This window comes from Diceros bicornis, chromosome 25 (genome assembly GCF_020826845.1).
Source record: "Diceros bicornis minor isolate mBicDic1 chromosome 25, mDicBic1.mat.cur, whole genome shotgun sequence".
Taxonomy (NCBI): Eukaryota; Metazoa; Chordata; class Mammalia; order Perissodactyla; family Rhinocerotidae; genus Diceros; species Diceros bicornis.
In genome coordinates this window covers 611,957-630,021 of record NC_080764.1, presented here as the reverse complement: position 1 = coordinate 630,021, position 18,065 = coordinate 611,957, and the positions used below count along the sequence as shown (strand labels likewise).

Sequence of the window (18,065 nt, the reverse complement as noted above, 5' to 3'; positions counted from 1 at the left end):
TCACTATGATGACTGTAACTAGTCAGCGTGTCTGTTATCAGGAGACTTAGGATGCACTTAAAGGATGGTGTGTGCGTGAGCGTGCGAGCATGTGGCCAAGCGGGCAAGGGTGCCATCATGCAGGTTGATGTGCGTGATCGGGTGAGCGTGCAAGCATGTGCGTGAGTGTGCAAGTATGTATGTGTGAACAGGCACGGGGGTGAGCGTGAGTGTGTGAGACTAGGCATGGGCGCTGGTGTGCAAACGAGCGGAGGAGTCCAACGCAATAACCGTGTCCACACCCGGGTCACCAGCCCCGGCTGAGGGCCCACGCCACTTCCCAGGGAGCCCAGGCTGGCACTCGGCGGGTCTGTCCCTATTACCTCAGCCACGGCGACAATGTGACAGTATTAACAAGGTAGTACCGAGCATATCAATAAATACTATTCTGATACCGCCTGAGTTCCGAGTGGTCCATCCTGCAGAGGCCTCCCGCGTCCAGGCACCTTCACCCAACCTGCACGCCCGTCCCTGACCCGCCATCGTCACAGAGATACAGGTGAACGGCAGGACCATGGGAGGCGCCCGCTGCCCTCCAGGTTGCCCCGGGAGCCCTGCTGAGCCCACAGTGAGGCAGGAGCACGAGGTTGTCACTCATGGTTGATGTCTCGTGGTCTCCGGCTAACATGCGTGCACTCTGGGCCCTGGGGTGATTCAGGTGAGCCCTGCCCCCCAGGGCTCACAGGCTCGGTGAAGATGAAGGCATGAGCCCCCAGGAAGCTGTCCACTCCATCATGCTTGGGGGCAGGAGGCCATCAGGTACACTTTGGGGAATAGAGAGAACCAGCAGGACCCAAGAAGGATTCCTGGAAGAGGCACCCTTGATGTGGTCTGAAGATACTCATAATGTCACAAGAGTCCAGGGCAGGGGACCTTCATCACCAGGCCCAGGGCTTGGGTGGGGATGAGGCTGGTCCCATGGATGCAGCATGGAGCCACACACCCTTCAGGCCACAGCAGGTGACCCTGAGGATCTGAACAGAGGCAGAGGAGCCAGAAACCCATGAGGGCTAGAGCTGGCGGGATGCAGGGGGGGTCAGCCAAGATCAGAGTGGGCCCACCTGGTGCACAGCAAGGAGCCCTGACTGGCCTAGCCTCCAGGAAGCCCCTCGCAGGCCCCCACCGCGGAGCAGCCCTGAGCTGCAGCACTCAGCTAGGCCCTGCATAGGTATTCCTGCCCTGCCACGGTCTCCAGCTCACCCTGCATATGGGGATAGTAGCAGTGCCCCCACCCCAGTGGCTTCACTGAGAGTGGAGATTCTCCCAGAGTCCAGCAGGGGCGCCAACATGTCCAGGCCCTTGGTGTGGGAACTGACCCCTTGCCCTGGTTTGCTGGGGAAGAGAAGGGCCCAAGTCACTGCCCTGTAGAAGCAAACATCTTCCTGCAAGTGTGGGGGGGCTGCCACCTCGCCCCATGGGCTCCAGTGTGCCTTTGAGACACCCTCCCACCCTCCATCTCCTCGCTCCTTCCCTCTAGCCCCGGGGCAGGGTGGGTGGGCACTGCAGGCCTTCTCAGAGGAAAAGAGGTCAGGGAGAGCCTTGCACCCCACCCCACACACCCAGGACTAGAACCCAGGCCTCTTCCTGCCACACCAGCCCGGTGTGGGCATCTCAACCAGACTTGCTCCAAACCCCAGGGAAAGTGCCCCGGGGTGGACCATGGCGCACCACCTTGTAAACACCTGCTGCCCTCTTGTGTGAAGGTGGCCAAGGTGGTCCGGAGGGCAGAAATGATCTGTGAAGGCACAAAGGAAGTGAACAATGAGCAATGGACAGAGAGGGCGTGGACTAGAAGTGCGCATCCTCCACCAAGGAGGACAGATGCCACCCTGAGGCCAGCCAGGCCCCTCCGGGACCAGGAAGCTGTACGAGGGTGGAGCCTCCTTGTGCAGCCTCCCGTGTCTGCGGGCAGACAGCCCAGCCTGCTGGCTAGGAGCCAGGCCTGGCACTGAGAGCGGACCCGGGATTATCTCCCACATCAGCCGGACTGCAGGAGGGCTGCCCCCAGACTCAGAATGTGGGAACCTGTGACCCCTACAAGTCAGTGCCAGGGGCGGCTCCTCAGAGACCTGAGGCGGGTCCAGGGCTCTTCCTGGAAACTGAGGGGAAGCCCAGCGCCCACCTCTGGCTGCTGGAGGACTGGCCCCGCAGGCCCAGACCAGACACTGGGCTCGACTGGACTATATCTCACTCCCAGGCCTGGCAGGTGGTCCTTATAGCTCCAGGCTGAGGGGAGAACAGCCAGTCTGGGGCAGTCATTACTGAGGCCCCCACTCCAGCTGGTGGCCCCAGAGAGTGGCTTGTCCCATGTCTCTCTCCTTTCTTTTTTTCTAAAGGGAGCCCCACTCCCCTCGCCGACCAGCGGAGCAGGGGACCCAGAGCTTTCTGCAGACTGGAGTCCTGGCTCCAGGGCAAGCACAGGTCAGGGCGTGCGGCCGCGGGGGGGCGGGGGGCGGGGGGTGGTGGACCTGGCCAGGGTCAGGGTCGAGGGGATGGGCTGCGGGTCCACGCGCGCGGCCAGCAGGCAAGCCATCACCACACCCACCACCTCCCCGGCGTCTGACCCAGCCACGGTCGCCAGGAGGTGTGGCCAAAGATGAAGTCGTGGGCGAGGGCGCCGGGCAGCAGCTGGCGGGCAGCGAGCAGTGGGCGCACGGCGGCCCAGAGCCCAGGGGAGCCCGCGTCGTCCACCGGCCACCAGGCCACAGCCCCCAAGCGCCCAGTGCGCACAGCCCCTCAGCCAGGCTGTCAACACCATGCCGGACGCCTGCAGGGCGGGGGCCGGGGTGCGGGGGCGCTTGGCCGGGGGAGGGGCAGGCGGCCGGGGGCACTGGGCGGCCCCCTGTCACGCCCCGAGGCCGCTGGGCGCCGCCCGCTCGGCCAAATGGAGACGAGGGTCCAGCCTCGGGGGGTGGCCGCGGGACCCTCGGGGACTGGGCCCCTCTGCTGCCAGCGGGACGAGGGCCCAAGCCCGCTAGGGTCCGCCCGTCCTGAGCCCCGGCCCTTCCGGGGGTTGGGGTCCCGGCTCTCGGCCGGGCCAGCCCTCACCGGGACCCCGGCCGCCATGCGGGAGTCTCGGCGCCCCCTGCCCCGGCCAGCCGCGCGCCGCCCGGAAGGGCCGGGTCGAGCCCACGTCCGCGCATCCCACTACGGGCTGTCCCTCTCGTGCGGGATTGACGGTTCTGTATCATTGGATGCAAAACCACCCCGTGGACGCCGTACGAAAGTCATCCCCATTTTATAGACTGGGAACTGCAGTGAGGAAATTTAAGAGAGCTTCGTAAGGTTGCCCTGCTGGGGCGGCGCACGAAGACTCGAACTCGGGGTCACGTCGCTGCAGCCTGCGTCCTGGGACAGGAGGCGCCGGGGGCGGGGCGGGCGGGGTGGTGCTTCCCGCGCGCGGGACCCTGGGAAGTGTAGTCCGCGAGCGCTCGCGCGCAGCCCCCTAGGAAGTGTAGTCCGCGCGGGCGCGCGGCCGGGGCGGGCGGGCGGTGCGCGGAACTGCGCTTCCCGGCGTGCCGCGCGCCGCCCGCCCCGCGACCCCGGCCCGCCCTGTCCGGTGGGGCGACGAGCCGCGTGGAGGCCGGCTGAGGAGCGCCCCCGCCTCGGTATGCCGCGCGGCGCGGGCCTGGGGCAGGGGGTGACGCGCGCGTGGGTCTCGGCGGGCGGGTCGGGGTCGGGTCGGGTCCGGTCGCGGGCGCGGTCGAGGGCCACCGGGCGTCGGGCCGGGCCCAGCCGGGTCCCAGCGTGGGGCCTCGGCCGGAAGGGTCAGCCCCGGCCTCCGAGGAGGGCTCGCCGGGCTGGGGTGGAGGGCGAAGGTCGCGAGGCCTGGAGGGCTCGGGTGGAGCAGGCAGGGGCCGGGACCGGGGTCAGGGGTCGAGGGGTCAGGTCGGGGTTGGGGGCAGCGGTGGGCGGGGAAGGCGGCCCGGGCCCGGGGACCGGGGTGCGTCGCGGGTCCCCACCTCCCCAGGCGGCGGTGACAGGGTCGGTGGAGACTCCGGGCCCCTCGGGCTGGCGGAGGAGGGTTGCCATATGGACAGAGCCGCCCGAGGTCCCCCGCCGTGCCCGGCCAGGCTCCGAAGGCCTGTCAGTCCTTCCTTGTCTCCGCGGAGCGGCTGTGCTGAGACGTAACTTACTGCTGCAAAGTTCGCACACGCGTTTCTGTAGAAACTGTCCCAGGAAAAGGAGTCATGGCTGCCTTGGCGTCAGCCTCATCACAACCACCGGGAACTGCGCTCGGAAGTCCTCTGCTGCTTGTGGGGTCCTGACAGCCACGTTAGGAGAAGGATGGTTCCAGGTGGAATCCTCCTGGCTTTCCGCGTCCCCTGGGGAGGCAGATGTGCAGGCGGCGTGCACTGCGCTTCTTTGCAGGCTTAGCTTTCTCTGGGTCTGTCCCTTTTGCTGCTGCTGCCCTCCTTGTGGTGTGACTGGGAGGGAGCCCTGACCATGAGGCCACTGGTCAGCCTTGCAGAACGGCCATGATACTGTGGTGCCTGAGGCTACCAGGCAAAACCGCCAGGAGAGGGCCCTGCAGAGTGGCTGGGCAGGCCCATACATAGCACCCTGCAATGGTGGTCAGTGTGGGGAACCAGCACTGGGCAGCGTCCAGGTTCCAGGAGGGTCAACCAGGTGTGATGGACAAGGAGCCGGGCTCCAGCTCAGATGCAAGTTGGCAAGTGTCCTCTACCTGATCCCAAACTTTGCCACAGCTCCATAAAGCAAGTCCTGCTAGACCTAGGGGATCTCCAGTGGCCAAGGGTGCCCAGGCTTCAGAAGTGGGGACGTGGGGGAGGCTAGGGGTTTGGGCCACACCCTGCTGCCTCCCAGCCAGTCATTTCTTTCTGCAGCCTGCTGGTTTGTCCATTTTGGGACCCTTGGCTTTCTGACCAGGCGTAGTGGGTTGGTTGGGAGATAAGGGTTTTCTGGGAACCCTCTTTGGTGCTGGTCAGTTCTTGGGCAGCACTAGGACGCCAGGCTGGGGTCTGGGAGGCAGTTTCTGGCTTCTCAGTTTTCACAGGGGTGAGTGGGAGTGGATGGGTATCTCAGGCTGCTCTTCAGCCATGACAAAGTATCACAGGCTGGACGGCTTAGACAACATACTTTTCTCCCAGTTCTGGAGGCTGGAAGTACAAGATCAAGGTGCCAGCTGATTTGGTTGCTGGTTAGGGCTCTTCCCGGCGTGCCGATGGTCTCCTTCTCACTGTGTCCTCACATGGTGGAGGGAGAGTGCTCTCTGGTGTCTCTTCTCATGAGGGCACTAATCCCAACATGAGGCACCACCCTCGTGGCCTCATCTGAACCTAATCACCTCCCGAAGGCCCCACCTCCAAATACTGTGGGGGTTAGGGCCTCAATATATGAATTTGGGGGGACACACACAATTCAGTCCATAGCAGTGGAACTCAGGAGAGGGGACAGCTGCCTGTGCTGGGCAGACACGAACCTGTGGCCTGCCACTCACCCTGTGAACTGTCTGATGTGCTCAGGTTCTGTCCTGAAATGGATACCCAGCATAACATTTTCAGATGCTAATGACCTCATCCAACACAGAACAACTCAGAGAGCTGCACCAGCCGAGGCATCCCTGATACAAGAGGGGCTTTTCCTGCACTTTGAACCAGGCGCCTTCTCTGGTGTTCTCGACAAGATGGGCCCTGTCGGAGCTGTCAGGAACTCCCACACATTTGGAGTTTGTTTTCCTGGAAGCATGTGGGTGATTCTACTCCTGTCATCTGTGTGGAGGGTTATAATTTCTGAAGCCAGATAGCGGTGGTGTCCCTTGCCACAGACAAGGAGACAGCCTTGGGGAACTTGTATTTCAGTGTCTCCTGAAGCCAGGCCGCTGGTTCTCGCGTGCCCCTTGGGTTTTGCCCCTGCCCTCCATCCTGGGGACAGGAGACCATGCCGCGGTTGAGGGAAGCCCGGAGAGATCTAGAGGTTGTGGGCTGAAGTGGCAGCTGAGTGTGGCGCGTGTTGTGCAGCCGGGCGAGGGCCTACTATGTGGGAACAGGTGGGGTGGCTGGGTGGCCACTCTAACCGCCTCAGCCTTGGAGGCAGGAGCTAAGAGTCCTTATAGGTTGAAGCATCCTGCCCAAGGCCGCACAGTGCTAAGTGTCCCGTCTGAGATCTGACCAGCCCCATGGCCATGCCCCACAGCATGGTTGCTGGCAGCTGGCAAACCAGCTGGCCTGTGTGCCAGATGGCCTGGCATTAGGCGGCCTTGCTCCGGAGGCGTCTTCCCGCTCTTGTGCCCAGCATCTTCCCCAGGCTGTGCTCCGTGGACAGTCCTGCTCAGCAACAGCTGTTGGAGGGGAGTGAGGAGTAGCTGGATCTGGCAGAAGTGTCCTGCTTTGTGCCGGCTCCCTGGAGCTGTGCTGGCTGGCAAGGGCTGGGCCCTGGAGTCTGGATTAGGAGGGGACACATTTATCCCCCTTTGGGGTGTCAGCCAGGGGTCTGCTGGTCGCTGCAGGGTGCAGAGGTGTGATGAGCTGCCGGGACTCATTGGTCCAGAGATTGTGTGGCAGGAAACCAAGGAGGATGTGGGTGCTCCATGGGCAGCCGCCTGTGGGTGCAGGAGATGGAGGCTGGGCCCAGTGGTCTCTGGGGTTGGGCCCTTTGCTCCCGTCCAGGCAGCTGGGAGAGGCTTGGTTCCCAGCCATAAATATTTGAAAATGCATAATGTTGAGCAGGCTGCTGGAAGAGGGATTAATAGCCCACTGAAGTTACGTCCTACCAGGGTCTCACAAGTGCCCTGGCTGAGGTTGATGGAAACCAGAGTTGCGGAAAATGTGTAGATGTGATAACATCAGAGAGAGAGGCATGTCTCAGAATCATGACTCTTGGTACTGAAGGGGCTCAGTGGCCTTCTTGCCTGACCCCATCCAGGCCAGGTGCCCGCCTCTGGGGAGCAGCTGCAGGAAGCAGGCCAGGGAGCTCAGGGGACCAGGTCCTGGCACTGCAGTCGGGTGGCCCAGCCATCGAGGGGCTCAGGGCTTGGCTTCAAGCCAGGCAGTCTTGTATGCTCCCCACTCGCAGGAGTCAGGACCCAGAAAGTCACGCAGTGGGGCCTGCCTGTCTCCCACGAGCACAGGCTGCCTCCTGGGCTTCGGAGGGCGGGTCTGGCCAGGCAGAATCTGGCAGGGAAGGCTAGGACAGAGGCCTGCCCAGACCTGCGGTCGCCACACCCATGGGAGGGAAGGCTAAGGCAACGTGGTGGCTTCCCTTTGGCTGGCACAGGCCTCCCCAAGACGGCACAGGATGTTTTCTTAAGTTTTACTAGACTCTGGCAGCCTTGTGCTGCTCAGAAGAAAGAATTGTTTGCTTCCCTGTGTAAAGCTAGACTAAGGATGATTATCTCGATTATCTCCAACTTCATCTTCTGGGCTGACTCAGGAACCTCAGAGGTGGACAAGCCCCGAGCCCTGACAGCTTGGCCCCCCAGCTTCAGGCACAGCTCCCTGTTTGCATTTCCGTTGGTGCCTTGCATCCAAGGTTGGAGGCCCTGGTGGTGAGGCCCAGGTGAGCAGCCGCCCACGGGGTCGGGCAGAGGCCTGGCCCATGCTCAGACTGGATGCCAGCACACCCAGTGGGAGGAGTGCAGTGCCCAGGGCCCGGCTCCCTTCCCCCTTCCCCACTGTGTCCGACTGCCACCCAGGACGCCAGATCAGGCATTCAGTGACACGGGGAGGGAGCCCTGCCCCTGCTCTGAGCCGCCTGCCCAAGATGGTTCCTCCAGCTGCAGATGAGGAAACGAGCTCAGAGGCGCCAGAAACAGAGCCGGGGCCTGTCCTCACTGCAGCTGTGTGACCGCAGGGCGCAGAGCCAGGAGGGACTGACCTAGTACCATTCTTATTCTTGTATTTGTTTTTCTTTTTTATTATGAAAGTTATGAAAAATGTGTAGCGATAGTGAAACTGAAGTGAGCCCTGGCGCATCACGCAGCCCTGTGGGTCCACCCCGCGTGTCCCCCGGCGGGCCCCCTCCGGTCCACCCTGCATGTCCCCCGGTGGCTGCTTCTGAAGCACATCCCAGAGGTCATTTCATTTCCTCCATAAGTTCACGTCTGACAGATACAGACTCTTTAAAACAAAACCACGATACTGTGCCACAACTAGAAATAGATTAAAACAGTTCCTTAATATTACAATTCCAGTCACTTGTCACATTCCTCCAGTGGGCTCATCGTTACGAACAGCTTTGTGGATCGGGGCCCTGGCAGATGCGGCCCAGCCTTGCCTGCCGGCTGCGTGTGCCGGCCGCCCTGTCCTTTGGCAGCAGGACCCTGGCTCCTGGAACGTAACTCGTAGGTGGACCCGGAGGCTCTGGCAGACTCTCGTTTGAATTATTCAGCGGCATGTTGGGGGATGCGCGGGTCCCATCCAGGCGTGAAGGTGTCTCTGAATGACGCTGACACCTGGGCTTTCCCCGGTGCCCCCTCTGCTCCTTCCCACGGCCCCGCCGACATCTGTGGACGTTGCTGACGACATTGTGTTGTCACCGCACTGTGACTCCTGAGGGGGCCACAGCCATGGCGCTGTGTCCCAAAGGAGCCCGCAGTGCTTCCTCTGTGGGGGTTAGTGCTAAGTTGATACACAGATTCACTTCTTCCACTTTGTTTTCTCTATTTAGGGAGTTTTATAAAATGTGCTTTGTCGCAAAGTCAAAAAGGAAATGTCCAAGTGTGCCCGGCCGCCCCCGTGGCCTGGGTGCCTGAGCTCCCACCTCTTCCTCTCTGTTGGGTAAACAGGAGGTGGGGGTGGCGAGCCTTGCTCTGTGAAGGACCCCAGGTTCACTGGCAGGGCTGAGCCGGGCGTCTCCAGCTCTGTGCTTAGCCCCGGGGACCCTGGTGGCCAGTGGTGTCAGGGCAGGGAGGCCTCGGTCCCACCCACGGATCATTTAGGTTGGACAGAGCCCCTGTCTGAGCCCCGAGACACACTGAGCCCTGTGCATGGCCTTGGAGCTTCAGGTGAGGACACGTTTCCTGTGTTTCCCCAGGCTTCACTCATCGGTGCCGGGAGCTGCCACCCAGCCATGGAGGGGGAGGAGGAGCAGCCACCTCGGGAGGTTAGAGGCCTGGGCTGGGGGTGCCAGGGCCCTGCTTCCTGAACAACCTCGGGCTCAGGGCTGGGCCAGCTGCTTAGCAGAGTGTGGGGTCCCAGAGGACACCCCCTCCTTGGTGTTGCCTCCTGGAGTCACTCTGGCTGTTCTTTGCATAGAACTTCGTGTGTTTCCTGAGGTGTTCCTGGGTCAGTCGAGGGGGACTGTGGGGCAGGGCGCCCTCAGGCTGGGCTGCATACAAGGTGATTGTCACGGAGAGACTTGTAGTCCTCGGGAGTGTGGCCCACAGGGCCTGGGTTTTCCAGGAGGTTGTAGAGCAGCCCCAGGAATCCTGGGCAGGCCCCAGAGAGGGGGGCACCCCAACTCAAACGCCCCCCTTCCCTCTGCAGGCTGACACGGAACCCATCGTGATGTCGGGGGCCTCAGAGGTGGTGCCCAGGGTACTTTCCGGAGAACCCCAGAACCTGTGTGCGTGCTCCCTGGGGTCACTTGGTGCTGGGCAGGAGGGGTGGGCAGCTGCCTGGCTAGTGGGGGCTTGGATGGGGTGACCTGAGTTTGTGGTGAACCCTGGCCCACCCAGGGTGTTGGGACAGGCTCTTGGGCACAAGTGGAGTGAGGGGAGCTGTAGCAGAGGCCCCCTCCTCGGGGCGGGAGGGCCGGTGCTTTGGAGCTGCCCTGTAGCTACTTGGCCCTGCATGGCCTCCCTGTCCTGGGGCTCCCCCTCATGGAGGGTGCAGAGCTTGCCAAGGCCCAGGCCACTTTGCTCAGGGTGGGGTCTGGTCAGATGGCACCATACCCAGGCCACGCTGTGGTGAGCAAGGACCATGGCGGCTCGTCCAGGCTGGGACGCCCCGTGGATGGTGCTGCTTGCTGGCACCGTCTGGGTTCCAGGGTGCACGCGGCCCCACCTGGCGCCCTTGCAGTCCTGAGGGCCTGGAACCCAGGCCCCAAGCTGGACCTCGCTGTCCTTGCAGCCGACGTGGACGCTTTCAACCTGCTCCTGGAGATGAAGCTGAAGAGGCGGCGAGAACGGCCAAACCTGCCGCGCACGGTGACAGAGCTGGTGGCCGAGGATGGGAGCAGGGTGTACGTGGTGGGCACAGCCCACTTCAGTGATGACAGCAAGAAGGACGTTGTGAGGGTGAGGCCCGTCACGCAGGTCTGACCCCCGGCAGGGCCACAGCCCTTTCCCGTGAGCATCTGCCACGACGCCAACGCTCCTCCGCAAGGAGGTTTCTGATTCCACAGGCCCTATGCTCGGCCTCATGTGGGTTTTCTTTTTAAGGACAAGTATACCTATTTTGCAACTTCCTCTTTTTAGTTGCTTAAAGAACTGAGTTGTTGCCACAGCAGATGAGCTGGCGTTGGGGTCGCCCAGGGAGTTGACCTCTCGGTCCTGGCCCGGGCTCTGCCCACAGGGTCGGGGTCAGGGTCCGCTGGGGGCGGGGCACCGGGGGTGAGCCGTGTGTCTGCTACAGACCATCCGGGAGGTGCAGCCCGACGTGGTGGTCGTGGAGCTCTGCCAGTACCGCGTGTCCATGCTGAAGATGGACGAGAGCACGCTGCTGCGGGAGGCCAAGGAGATCAGCCTGGAGAAGCTGCAGCAGGCCGTGAGGCAGGTGCGGCCGTTGGGCGGGCGGGCGGGCTGTGCGGCCACTCGGCCACCTGCCCGGTCAGCTGCGCCCTGCTGAGCCCCTGGGGGACCCGGGGCCATGCTCCCTGCTCTGCCCACCTGTGAGCCCGAGGCCCCTCTGGTGACAGGGCCCAAGGTGGGCCTGGCCTTCCGGTCAGCGAAGAGGTGGCCAGCCCACTCCAGGGCTCTGACTGGTTGAGGAGCCTTAACCCTGGCCTGTGGGGGAGGGGAGGCAGTTTTTGGGTTTCAGACAAGGGAGGAAAAGACGGATGACGCTTCAACTGCAAGGCAGGAGCTTGTCTGGGGCCCCAAGGACCCTGGGTTTGCTGAGCAGGTCACTGGCGACAGGGGCTGGTCTCAGAGTGCCATCTGGCCCACTTGCCAGCCCAAAGCGGTACCATCCCCACCCCACCCCCCCGCATCTCCTGCACGTGGGCCCTGGCCACAGGGCCGGAGACCACCCACGTGGGACCACCCACACCAACAGGCGTCCTGAGGGGGCTGTGGGCAGAGGAGTTGGGGTCTGGGCTGGTGGGGTTGGGGTAAAGGGGTGTCCACAGGGCAGAGGTCAGGCACCCAGTCCACGACTATGCGGCCCTGAGGTGGGCCTGCCCTGGGAGGGTTGTTCAAAGGGCCGAGGGACAGATGAAGGGCCAGGAGGGGCCTCAGAGTGTCCACTGTGGGCGTGGGCGCCCACTGCCAGGCCCTGCTGGATGTTGGCTCAGGGCCCTTGCTCAGCCCCAGAGCACGGGCAGGCCTCGCCTTGTGGCGGCAGGAAACCCTGTGCTTTGTGCTGGCATAGCCGCTGACTCTGCGGCGCCCTCTCCCTGCAGAACGGGGTCATGTCTGGACTCATGCAGATGTTGCTGCTGAAGGTGTCGGCCCACATCACTGAGCAGCTGGGCATGGCTCCTGGCGGCGAGTTCCGGGAGGCCTTCAAGGAGGTGGGCCTGGGCTCCCAGGGGGCGTGCTCAGAGCTTAGGAGCCGCCATGGTGCCAAGGCTCTCCCAACTGACACCCGGCGTCTGCCCAGGCCAGCAAGGTGCCTTTCTGCAAGTTCCACCTGGGCGACCGGCCCATCCCCGTCACCTTCAAGAGGGCCATCGCTGCACTTTCCTTTTGGCAGAAGGTCAAGTTGGCCTGGGGCCTGTGTTTCCTGTCGGACCCTATCAGGTAGGGCTTACCTGGCCCCCTGGAAGGCAATCCCTTCTGGGAATAGTAGCCAGTAGCCAGGGGATAACCTGTAGAGTGCCCGGCCCACACCTGGCCTGGCCTGCCTGCCGTGTGGCATATCCTCTTGTTCTGGGGCTGAGCCTCCTCCAACAGGGCCTTCCTGCCCCTTCCTTCCTCGGCGATCCCAACAAAGGGCGCCAAGGCCCTGCTCTGGGTCAACAGCGCCGGCTTCCTGCTGGCCGCCCCATCCCTCGGGGCTGGCAGCGTGCCCTTCTGCCCCCAGCAAGGACGACGTGGAGCGCTGCAAGCAGAAGGACCTGCTGGAGCAGATGATGGCGGAGATGATCGGCGAGTTCCCTGACCTGCACCGCACCATCGTCTCGGAGCGCGACGTCTACCTGACCTACATGCTGAGGCAGGCCGCCCGGCGCCTCGAGCTGCCGCGCTCCTCTGACGGTGACGGCTGGCCCGGGCGGGGGCTCCCTGGGGACCCGTCGTGGCCAGGTGGGTGCTGACGCATCGCTCCCCTGACAGCCGAGCCCAGGAAGTGCGTGCCCTCCGTGGTGGTGGGCGTCGTGGGCATGGGCCACGTCCCCGGCATCGAGAAGAACTGGACCACTGACCTCAACATTCAGGAGATCATGACGTGAGTGCTGCCCGCCCACCCCTTGCACTCCCCAAGCACAGAGCCGGGCTGGGGGCTGGGCCGGGGCTGGAGGAGCACACGCCCTCCAGCCAGGCCCAGCCCGCCCTCCCTCCCCCAGCGTCCCCCCACCGTCCATCTCCGGCAGAGTGTCCCGGCTGGCCGTGAAGGCTGCCTTCTTGGGCCTGCTGGGCTACAGCCTGTACTGGATGGGGCGCCGCGCCACCAGCCTGGTCCTGTCACTGCCCGCCGCCCAGTACTGCCTGCAGAGGGCCTCCACGGCCTGGCCGCACAAGTAGGAAGGACAAAGGGAGCCACCCCGTCCGAGGGGGCCGCACGCGGCTGCTCCCGTGTCGCAGCCGAGGAGCACGGGGGCCAGCCCTCTGAGGAGCTTCTGGGTGCCACCCCCTGTGGGGGTCCAGGCCCAGCCTCCCCTGCCCTCCCCCATCCTGCCCAAATAAAGAATTATTTAACTGCTCTGAGCTCAGGCTTCCCAGCCACCGCTCCCCCTCAGGGGCTGTTCACGGGGCTCACGGGCATCGATTGGACAAGCTGGTGGGGGGGCTGAGGCGCATGCTGCGCCACCAGCCTCCGGCCCAGCCTCACTGTGCCTTCTCACATGCCTGCAGCAGGAGTGCCTGGCCCAGGAGCATCTCACGGAGGGGTCTGAGCCAGTGGGTCCTGGGCTGGCACATCTGGGAAGGGACGGATTGCCCCACACAGCTCTGGCGTGGCTCCTGGGAGCCGTCCTCCCAAGAGGGCAGCTTGGCAGCCCCAGACGTGCGCCAGCACTGGCTCTGCTGCAGAGATTGTGGGGTTTTGGCTTTTAAAAATGTCTGAACTTATTTTTACTCAGGTAATTTTAACTTAAAACAAACTGAAGCAAATGTCAGGAAATACTAGCCTTAAATCTGGTTGGGACAAAGAGGACGTCTTTTTCTTGGGGTCTCCGTCCTGTGAGGGTGAGCGCATGGGAGGGTCAGCGTTGGCAGCAAGGGGCCAGGCCAGCCTCGGGACGCTGCCCTTCCAGCTGCCCCCTTGGTCACCTCCAGGCAGTGGAGGGGTCCAGGGCTGCCGCCCTCTCGGGTGTGCGCCTGCCCGGGCCGTGGGGGGTTGAACCTGCTTCCTCTGCATCTGGCAGGGGGACCCAGGGGTCGCCCCGACCCTCAGTGGAGGGGAGGGCATGTCCACTAGGGCCCGCCAGTTTGTGGGTGCCCACCTCTGGGTGGCGCGGCCGGCCCACACAGCACTTCCGCCCAAATCGTCACTCGTGTGCACAGTCAGTCGCTCCTGGTTGTCTGTTTACGACGTCGCGTCTGTGCAGCCTACCTGGGGCCCAGGACCACATTTGATTGTTTGTGTTGACTCCATGTCTGACCAAATCAGGTGAAACCACGGCCATGAGTGGGCCGGGGAGCCCTGGGCTGGCTGGACCGTGTCTTTCCTGTCATTCATGCGCTCGTGTACGTGTTCCTTAGAAACTGAAATAAAATCTTATTTTGGAAGCTCCTGTTTTGTGAAATGTGTGGAACCTGGACTCAAGTGACAGGGAGGGGGTGCTCGCCTGGACCACAGTGCAAAAGGGCAGCAGGGGGGACGGGCCTGGGCTGAGCGGCGGGATGCTGGCAGTACTTCCTTGGGTCCTGGGGGGCTTACCGCCACCACCAGCCTCTCAGCCCAGGATACAGGGCCCGGCGCTCTGGCATCCACCCATCCCACGGGTGGACCCTGGTCCAGTGGGGGCACCAGCCAAGGGGAAGTGTGCTCAGAGGAGCCCCCTGCCCTCACCCCCCTGGTCCCCGCCCTGCTTGCCCCTGACCCTGGCCTGCACTGGCCTGTGGGAGGGGAGGAGGCGGGGTGAGCCCAGTGGTCTGAACAAAAGGCTCTGTGGGGACCAGCAGCTCAGATTTGCCCAGAAAGAGGACAGCGAGCACTGAGGCTGGAGTGGACCTTCCCACGGGCGGGCTCAGAGGGAGGCTGGGAGCACAGAGGGCTTGGCTGGCAGGGTTGCAGGGTGGGCTCTTCCTCCATGATGTCTGCCTCCCACCCACTCTGTGATGGGTCTCGTTGCTTTCTGCCTGTGTCCTGGGCCAGCTCCATGGTACAGCATCAAAGGCTGGTAAGAGTGGCTGGTGAGCTGGTGGGTCTCACTATCCTAAGGTAGGCTGAGGGCTCCTGAGGCTGCCCCTTACTGGGATCTTGTCTCCACAGATGGTGCTGCTGGGACCTCAAGGTATGGCTGGACAGGTGGGAGAGGGAGGGGCAGGCTGGGCACAGGCTGGGCAGCTTCTGATCTGTCACCCGCAGGTCCACACCCAGCAGGCCTCCCCAGGTCCTGGGTCCCTGCCTGCAACAGCCTGGGGGAGGGGCAGACGAGGACAAGGCCCTGCTCTAATCCCATGTTAGGAGGGGCCAGCTGGACTTGGGGCAACTCCCAGACCACTGCTGGGCAGGGAGGAGCAAGGTGGGGAAGCCAAGGCAGACCCTCCAAGGGCAGCAGGTGAGGTCCACGTTGGACCCGTGTGGGGAGAGGTGGTGTCCAGGGGCAGCAGGAGGAACCAGGAATCAAGCCTCTGGCCAAGAGGGCTGGAGGCCATCAAATGCATGAAGCCCAAGGGACAGCCACTTCCGAAAGAGAAAGGGCCTGAGGCAGGTGTGGCTGGAGGTGAGGGGATGGTGGCTGCCTGTCTGCTAGGACCAAGGTTGTAAATCGTCTGCTGGATGGTTGCGGTGGCTCTGCTGGGGCTCTGGTTCTGGTCATCCGGAGAGCACCGCCCCTTCCCAGGCCCTGACCCCTCCTCGCCCGTGCCCCCCAGGGGAGGAACCGCTCTCAGATCTGGGTGGAGAGCCACAGGGCTCCAGTTCTGTGTACGCCACCCAGCCAGAGGGAGCCAGCGCCCCTTCCAGGTGAGCAGCCTGTAGCGTGGGGGGTCAAGGAGATATTTTGTGTCTATCGCTTTGGCAAAAACAAGAGATGTTACTGTTCAAGGTTGGCAGGGGAAGGGACAGGCCAGGCACTGCTGGTGGGGCATCGGCCATGGCAACTGGCCTTCTAGAGTCCATCCTCAGACCACACCCGGGCACAGAGATGTTTGTGGAGCATCGGTTATAGTCAGGAAAGGCTGGGAGGGACCTAAATGTCCACCTTTAAGGGAATGGACAGAGAGTGATGCCCAGGATACCATGCGAAGTGAAAAAAGGAAGCTACACAGTAGGGAATAAATAACACACACCCAACTAGGGGGGCAGCCCCAGGGCCTGGGAGTTACTGGGAATCTCCGCCCTATTTCCGAGAATTTGAATTTAATACAGTGCAAATTTATCTTACATTCACAAGCAGGAAAACAACAAGGTTTCATTTTTCAAATAAATAAAAAGCACTTAGGAGCAAATCGACATCCTTCTTCTCTCGGACAGAGGAGCAGGCCTGCGTGGATCCGTCCAGGCACTGCCAGAGGAGGCCCCTGACATGACTGCCCCAGGTTTTCTGTGACATGCATGTGGACAGTGGCTGGATGGTGACTCAGAGTGGAGACTGGACTTGGGGAGGTGCTGGCAGTGCAAATAGGGCTTTGGAGACTGGGAGGTAGGAGGGCCGTGCTGCCTGTGGGGCACAGGGGTGTAGCCAGGTGCCCCAGCGCCTCGTCTTTGAGGGCAACACTGTGTGCCGCATAGGCAGCCAAGCCTCATTGAATGTTCAAGCCCGGCTGTCCGCTCATCATCCTAGCAGGCTGGGATAGAGGAGGGGCCGAGCCCAGCTCCTGCCCAGCCTGGCCCCTCGGACCCTGCACTGCCAGCAGCACCTGCCCATCCAGGAGGCCAATCAGCCCAACAGTGAGGTCAGAGGCAAGGTCACCAGGGCTGGGAGGGCTGCCGCCCCTCAGTGCTGACCTGCTGGAACCCTTGGCACCCACTTGGTGTCCCCTCTGGCTGCAAGCTCAGGGAGGGCAGCCAGCAGGGCACAGAGCCTGGCACTCACGGGCCCTCCATAACCCAGTCCCACCAGATTCCAGAGTGTGGGTAAGACAGTGGGGTGAGGGGGTCAGGAGATGGGTGACGAGGGCCTGGAGAAGGGGGTGGGGGTAACACCAGGCTCAGGCTGGGTCTCCTAGGCAGATAGGAAGGAGGCTGGGAACAGCGGCCTCTGCCAGCAGGCCAGGTGGAGAAGACCCCAGATAGGTCCAGGGGGAAGGTAAGCTGTCAGGCTGCAGGAGGGGGCTCCAGGGTGCCAACCATCTACGGGGACCTCACCACACTGTCACCCTCATCTGTGTGACCCCTTCACCCCATGCAGAAGGTGGTATCATTGTCCATCTCAGGGATGAGGACCCTGAGCTGAAGAGGAGTTGAGGGGTTCCTTGAGGTCGCCCAGCCGCCAGGGGCAGAGCTAGTTCACAAGAGGTCTGTGAAAGTTCCAGGAGAAAATTCTGGAGGGGCTCCTTGAAGTTAAGGGTAGACTCGTGGGGCTTCTGGAATAGAGTAGCCCCAGCCAAGAGGGAGCTCCTGTGTTTGTCAGGGGTCTCCTGCCCAGCTCCTGAGGTCAGGTTTGACCTCAGGGCCAGGTGGGAGAGGGGATTGGGACCCTGCGTCATCGTCCCCCCTCACCCCCAGGATCACGTGCTCCACGCAGGCATCAGCAGTGGGCTCAGGGGAGCTCCACAAGGCTCTTCTGACCCGAACCCGAGTCATTCTGCCACACTGACCCCAACTCCTCACCTGGGGGGGGCCCTTTAAGGCCAGGCTTGGCCACCCACCCCTGCGCTCACCCTAACCTCCGGGGCATCTATAGGGCGGTTTCTCTGAGCTAGGCGCTGTTCTGTGGGGACTGGCGCCCAGATCATCAAGGCTCCTGCTCTCCCAGAGCCCGGGGGAGAAGAGACATAGAAACAGGAAAATAAGGGAATGAGCTGTTTCAGAGAGAAGTGCTGTGGCAGGAAAACCACCGGGTGGCACGAGGCGCTGAAAGAGAGGCGTGGACAGGCTGACCACGCGAGGAATCTGCTCCAAGCGGCGGGAGCGCGGGAGCAGAGGCCCCGCACGAGGGAGGCGCCGGCGGCCCTGCCCCTCTCGGAAGAACAGTCCCTGCCGGATCCCGACAGACGCCTCCTCTGTCCCTCCCGTCCCGGGCGCGGCGCAGCGGAGAACGATCCGGCAGACCCCCAGCGCAGCGTGGGCGGCCGGAGCTCGGCTCGCCCGAGTGCCCCGGGGACGTCACAGCCTGAGTACGTGTGTCCCATGCCGGGCATCGCGGACCTGCTGCTGTCACCCTGCACGGCCCAGTCCCCTCTGCCCGCTCGATCCCGCGTCGCAGCCCGGGGACCCACCGACAGCTCGCGGTCCCCCAGCCTCCCCGGACGGCCGCGGGCCGGAACCGCGGAAGCGGACAGACGGACGCCGCAGCCAATCAGAGCCAGGCTTCCGCGGGCCCGGCCCGCGCAGGCACAGCTGCGGACAGCGCCCCCCGGGCGATTGGGCGGCGCGGCGCGCGGGGCGGAGCTTCCGGCCTCAGCGGCGCCGCGG

At 63.2% G+C, this 18,065-nt stretch overlaps 1 protein-coding gene across 3 annotated transcripts; it reads left to right on the top strand.

The window, feature by feature from the left end:
• The first annotated feature begins 1,991 nt into the window (after positions 1-1,991).
• TRABD (TraB domain containing) lies at positions 1,992-14,050 on the top strand. 3 transcript variants are annotated; one of them, XM_058568095.1, is made up of 11 exons: positions 1,992-2,079; positions 2,376-2,460; positions 9,034-9,102; positions 9,486-9,564; positions 10,071-10,237; positions 10,575-10,715; positions 11,563-11,673; positions 11,763-11,902; positions 12,186-12,358; positions 12,437-12,548; positions 12,667-14,050. In XM_058568095.1, the coding sequence occupies exons 3-11, from the start codon at positions 9,070-9,072 to the stop codon at positions 12,842-12,844; spliced, it is 1,134 nt and encodes a 377-aa protein (XP_058424078.1). In that variant the 5' UTR covers positions 1,992-2,079; positions 2,376-2,460; positions 9,034-9,069; the 3' UTR covers positions 12,845-14,050. The 3 variants fall into 3 exon arrangements, with proteins under 3 accessions (XP_058424078.1, XP_058424076.1, XP_058424077.1); XM_058568093.1 differs by lacking the exons at positions 1,992-2,079; positions 2,376-2,460 and adding an exon at positions 3,576-3,647; XM_058568094.1 differs by lacking the exons at positions 1,992-2,079; positions 2,376-2,460 and adding an exon at positions 4,028-7,557.
• The last annotated feature ends 4,015 nt before the right edge of the window (positions 14,051-18,065 follow it).